Source organism: Geotrypetes seraphini, chromosome 10, assembly GCF_902459505.1.
Source record: "Geotrypetes seraphini chromosome 10, aGeoSer1.1, whole genome shotgun sequence".
Lineage (NCBI taxonomy): Eukaryota > Metazoa > Chordata > Amphibia > Gymnophiona > Dermophiidae > Geotrypetes > Geotrypetes seraphini.
The window spans coordinates 130,355,929-130,361,928 of record NC_047093.1 but is presented as its reverse complement, the minus strand read 5'-3'; the positions used below and the strand labels follow the sequence as shown (position 1 = coordinate 130,361,928).

Genomic DNA, 6,000 nt, shown 5'->3' with positions numbered 1-6,000 from the left:
TCCCAATTGATGGGGCAGATACAGAACAACCTGCCATGGGACTTTGGTACATTTCTGGATGCAGTACTGCAGTGTGAGGTGGCCTCAGCCACTGAATAGGTTCTGATGAGTTTCCAGTGTGGAATAAGGGGTATTTCATGATGAGTTTCCAGGAAGGGATAAGGGATATTTCATATGGAAATTACAGTTAAATATTCCACCAGATAGGAACTACAGAAACATGAAGACACAATGGCAATGAATTGCGGAGCCATGATCTAGCAGAACTACAAAGCGTTGTGCAGAAATCCATGAACTGCTGCCTCTTGCTACATACAAAGTGCTTTTTTTTTTGGTCAGTCTACTACTGGCTTTTAAGTTACTGGACAAATACTGTACAAAAACAAAATAAATACAATTAAGAAAAAGAGCCACTGTGTGAGACTTACAAGTAGTCACGGGTTGGAAGATAAGAGGAGAAAGCTTGCATCTAAATACAAAAAAATGTAAAGAAAAGCAACCCTCATGCACAGCATGCAGTTACTGCCCTGATGCACAAGGCGCTCCACCAGAACTATCGGGTTCCAAATCCATAGTAGTATGGTTCATCCGGGCGATATCCGTACGCAGTCGCTGGGCGCCCAGGCATTCCCACAGGCTGACCGAATCCATCAACCCCGAGGCTGGAAAGACAGATAGAAAGCAGAAGTGAACATTTGCTATTAAAACAGTGCTCACAGTGAATTGCATTCAGGATAAACATACCAGTTCAGCCTTTCAAAGCAGCAAAAACACAATGAACCACACACAAGGGCTGCTGAAAAGCTCTCAGCCCAACCAAGAATGGAATGACTTGGAGCCGTGAAACTTACAAGTTATATCATCCAAAACACTGCAGTGAGACTAATCTTTAACCTGAAAAAATTGGACCACCTAAGTCCATACAACCCAAAATGACTGGCTTCCTGTCGAGGGAAGAGTTCTCTTCAAATTTGGAAGCCTCATCTACAAAGCCCTACATGGCCTACTGCCTAACTACCTAACTGCTCAGTTCTTGTTCTCGTCGCCAAACTGCTCCACACGTTCCTGATCATTTTTTTACCTACCCTTCAGTCAAAGACTATACTCAGAAAAGATTCATTAACCGACTCTTATCATACCAAGCCTTAGTAAAAGAAGCCCTAAAATGCAAACGTTTATTTTCAACTGAAAGCCTCTCATTAGAAATCCTATTACGTGTGATCTCTCTTTATCCTCCTCCTCCCTTCCCATTCAGATCTCATCTTCCTGCCAATCTGACACTGAAGCAAACAACATTTAGTCTGTTGGAAGCTTATGACAGAAGATGTAATCTACACTGGGACCACAAGGTGGTGCTCTTTCTTCACTAGAGAATACTGCATAGCAAGGATTACCAAATCAAAACCATTTCAAATTTCATTTAAATTGAAAAGGAGAAGAAATGATGGTTTCCATTATGTTCTCAGCAAATCAATGTTTTGTTTTGGGGTTTGTTTTTTTTTAATAAACATGAATGTGATTAGGTTCAGATTCCAAAGAGTTGCAATTTTAAGGAGTATCAACTTATCAGTCATTTCCAAATGTGCACAGGCACTGATTAAGTTAGTATGGGATGAATGAAATACTAATTACTTATGACTCGTTAGTATGTTTCTGCTTCTATAATGTAAAAAAAAAAAAAAAAGATTTACCACTAGCAAGAAACTGATGGTGTAGTAACATTTTCCACACCCTCCAACTAGCTTAAGGCCAGGAAGCTGAATCTGTTCCACAGGTCCTAACACCAGCTAGTCAGTCACATTTTCATTGTATAAACAAAGAACTGTATAAGAAAAGCAAATTCCCCTAGAGTCCCAAGAAATGTGTTTCCAGTACTGTTTTGTAAGTCACTTTGTTATTTCTAAATGTAATGAACTTATACACTACCCCAGCCTGAACAGAAAAACCCCCAAACAATGAAATATCTAACAGGGAAGAATTAGCACAAGGATTTATTATTCCTCCATTCTCCTACTCCTCAGAATAGAGAATTGTACAAGAACGGGGATCATAGGAATACCGCAGAGATGGAAGAAGTTGCCACGGGAATCCTGCGGAGATGGAAGAAGTTGCCTTGGGTTTCTCGGGGGAGTGTAGTCAAAATCTCTGGTGACACCAGAATGAGGCTTAGAATGACCAGAGGCAGCAGGAACACCAAAATGAAGCTATGAAATAGAGAATGACACGGTGACAAAATTCATCTCCGTTCCTGTCCCCACGGATAACCGCGGGAAATCATCCCATGTCATTTTCTAGTGTCTATTTCAACCTAAGTCCTTCTACACCAGCATTCTTCAAAGCAAAGCTTGCAGGTCAGTGGTTGTGGCCATTCATACTCTGATTCTTATGGGAGCCAAGGATAATGAAGCCATTGTGACATCACTGATGTGATTGGCTCTTAGGCACTGGTGGAATGAGGCATTATGACATCACAATATCTGCTCTGGATACCAGAGACTGTCATTCTGTAGTGTCTGTTTCAACCTCGGTCCTTCTACACCAGCATTCTTCAAAGCAAAGCTTGCGGGTCAGTGGTTGTGGCCATTCATACTCTGATTCTTATGGGAGCCAAGGATAATGAAGCCATTGTGACATCACTGATGTGATTGGCTCTTAGGCACTGGTGGAATGAGGCATTATGACATCACAATATCTGCTCTGGATACCAGAGACTGTCATTCTGTAGTGTCTGTTTCAGCCTCAGTCCTTCTACACCAGCATTCTTCAAAGCAAAGCTTGTGGGTCAGTGGTTGTGGCCATTCATACTCTGATTCTTCCCTCTTTCCTTAAAGAATGACATGAAGATGGTTTCCCGCGGGGACGGGAATGGTGATGAATTTTGTCACCGTGTCATTCTCTACTATGAAACTTCATTGGATGAATAGTGAATACAGCCCCCCCCCCCAAAAAAACTCACTGGAGGCTCTTGGGATCGGGAGGAAATGGAGGGCTGCAAGCAGGTAATTGCATCGACTCCTGCGGGTATGGCTAGAGATTAATTGCAGGGATTGGTGATCATGGAATGGATCTTAGCAAGTACATGTGGGTACGGGTAGATTCCAGTGGGGTGGGTGAAATTTCTGTCCCCGTGCAACTTTCTACCCTGGAAGGATGGAGTTCACCCTACAGCAAACCTTTTCCTCCAAGCTACAGGAACTGCACGGCACGGTTCATACACAAAACCGCCGAAGACAAAGGCGCACGCCGACAATTGAGCGCAAGATGGAAGCGCACGCCGAAGAAAAATAGGTTTTTTAGGGGCTCCGACAGGGGGTTTTGTTGGGGAACCCCCCCCCCCACTTTACTTAATACAGATCGCGGTGGCGTTGGTAGGGGTTTGGGGGGTTGTAACCGCCCTCATTATACTGGAAACTTAACTGTTTCCCTGTTTTTTAGGGAAAAAGTTAAGTTTTCAGTAAAATGTGGGGGGTTACAACCCCCCAAACCCCCCACAACGCCCCCACAACGTGGCGCGATCTGTATATAAAGTAAAGTGGGGGGTTCCCCCTCCCACAACCCCCGTCAGAGCCCTTTAAAACAGTCATTTTCTTCGGCGCGCACCTCCACGTTGCGCTCAGTTGTCTGCGCGTGCCTTTGTCCTGGCGCACTTTTGACCTGACACCGCACAGCACAGTATTTCCTTAGATTACTCCCAAGTCGATCCCCTTTGCCTCTCGTTCTATGAATCCTAGCTCAACAGCGTCTTGAATTGAAAGATGGCTGCCTCTTGTATGTTTATACCACAGAGGATTCCTGGATAGGTGTACGCAGCACAGTTCTGAGTAAATACAGGAATGCATGCACACACTGTAGAGGCTGCACCGAGCTAAGGGCCTGGTATTGTGCACAGCACAGAATAATTACACGGTCAACACTATAGTTTACAGCAGTGCTTCCCAAGTCGGTCCCGAGTACCCCCATGCCAGTAAGGTTTTCAGGATATCCACAATAAATAAGCAAGCATACACTGTCTCCATTATATGCACATCTCTTGCATATTTTACAAACTACTAATTATTATTTCTATAGATGAACACAGCGCTATACATTAAACACACAAGAGAGAGTCCCTGCTCGAAACAGCTTACAGTCTAATTATGAAAGACACACTGGACAAAAATGGTAAATCAATATATGCTGTTCGTGTGGGGAAATAGAAAGGGAGAAGACATAAAGAGGGTAGGGGGATACAGAGGGAATGACAAACAAACGTGGTGCTTTACAAATTGAAACGCAGTTTTGAAAATGTGGGTCTTCAGTTGTACCGAGTCAGGCCCCTTGGGAGGGGCCTTAGGTGTCTAAGCCAATCAGGGTCTTAGGCTCCTCCCTCTGTATCCCAGGATTGAGCCGGTTCATCAGGGAGGGCCATCATTGGCGGGGGTGGGGGTGGGGGGAGGTGCTTTCTTTTTTCTAATGGTGCAAATATTGTGCATGTGTAACATGCACAGCATCAGTGCCCATTAAAAAAAAAAAAAGATTTAGACAGGTAAGCGACTTGCTTTTTTTGGATCACTAAAATTGTTCATTGGGAAGCCATGTTAGAGCATCAAATGCTCTACTAGTTTACATGGCATTTTAATATTAATGAGCTTATTTGCATGGTCAGATCAGGGAATGAGCGATCCTTTTTTGCATCGGGTCGGCAAATGCTATCGTCGCTAAAGCTGTTAAAACAGGTTTAGCGACGGATCGCTGACTTTAGTGCATCTGATCCCTAGTCTTTGACTAATTCCCATCAGTGATTCATTCTCTAATCTTCTGCTAATGTTTCCTGGGTTCTCAGCAGGATTATGCCCAGCCCTCCGCCCACAGCTGTCCAAGTATAAGTATTTCTTTGTCTCCTATTGTTCTGCCAGCACCGTCAATGCAAATTTAACTTTAAAATGAATGCTGCAACATGAAAACCTCTTGGATTACTCGTCTGTGGCTATGACGGATGATGGCCTTCCCCACATGGCAGCTCATATCTTCCATTTGTTTATCCTTCTGAGGCACAGGGACGCACACACCAAATGTGGGAAAAGGTTCCTAAACCTTTGCCCGGAAATACTGATGAGAAGAGTTTTTCTCAGCACGTGTGTCTTAAAAAAAAAAAAAAAGTCCAGCAAGAAGCCGATGGAAATTCATAGGCCTCCAAGTGAAACGCATATGCCTTCCTCCCCCAACCACACATACATTTTCTGGTTTGTATAAAGTAGTATGGTAGCCATGGTAGTCCACCCTAAAGATTAATATATAAAAGTTTAGACTTTTTATATCCACTAATTCTTATTATGTTTCCCCCTCATTTATTAAAGTACCTGTAAACCGTGCCGAGCTCTATCTTTATGGAGAGGATGCGGTATATAAACTTAAGGCTTAGTTTAGTTTAGGATTAACTGAACAAATTTTTGACTAGCTTTGTGAGGTCAAAATCACCTTCCTCCAGTACTACTACTATTTATCATTTCTATAGTGTTAATAGACATACGCAGTGCTGTACATTAAAACATAAAAGAGATGGTCCCTGCTCTAAAGAGCTTACAATCTAGTCAAGACCGACAAACTGGACAAGAAGGTACATCTATGCACAGTGCTGAGAAAGGGGAATTAGAGAGGGAATGATAAGGCTTAGCAGGTGGAATTCAAAACAGCTTCAAAGAAATGGGCTTTGAGTATGGATTTGAATTCTGCCAGAGAGGGTGCTAGACATACCAAGTCACGGAGTTTGTTCCAGGCATACAGTGCAGCAAAGTCAGGACAATACTAGAGCCGGGGGCCTTCCACCATGCAGAGTGGATGGCAAAGGCCATTTACAGTATTAAGATATTTCTTTGGCAGTTCTCTTACTGCCAAAGAAAGGCACGGCAAAGAACTGGTTCTCTTTATTAACCTCTTCTACATCCGCTACTGGCATAAAGCATCTCTTCCCGTAAATTACCACTCGGTGATTTGCTTCTGCTTTCAGAACTCCAGAAATAT

The 6,000-nt window shown here is 43.2% G+C and overlaps 1 protein-coding gene across 1 annotated transcript in view; it reads right to left on the bottom strand.

Annotated features, from left to right (window-relative positions):
* Positions 1 to 284: 284 nt before the first annotated feature.
* KIFAP3 (kinesin associated protein 3) overlaps positions 285 to 6,000 on the bottom strand; it is a 151,070-nt gene continuing 145,354 nt past the window's right edge. The window contains exon 20 of the mRNA XM_033961530.1: positions 285 to 662. Within this exon, the coding sequence (XP_033817421.1) occupies positions 554 to 662 (109 nt within the window). The 3' untranslated portion in view covers positions 285 to 553. The remainder of the gene's footprint in view (positions 663 to 6,000) is intronic.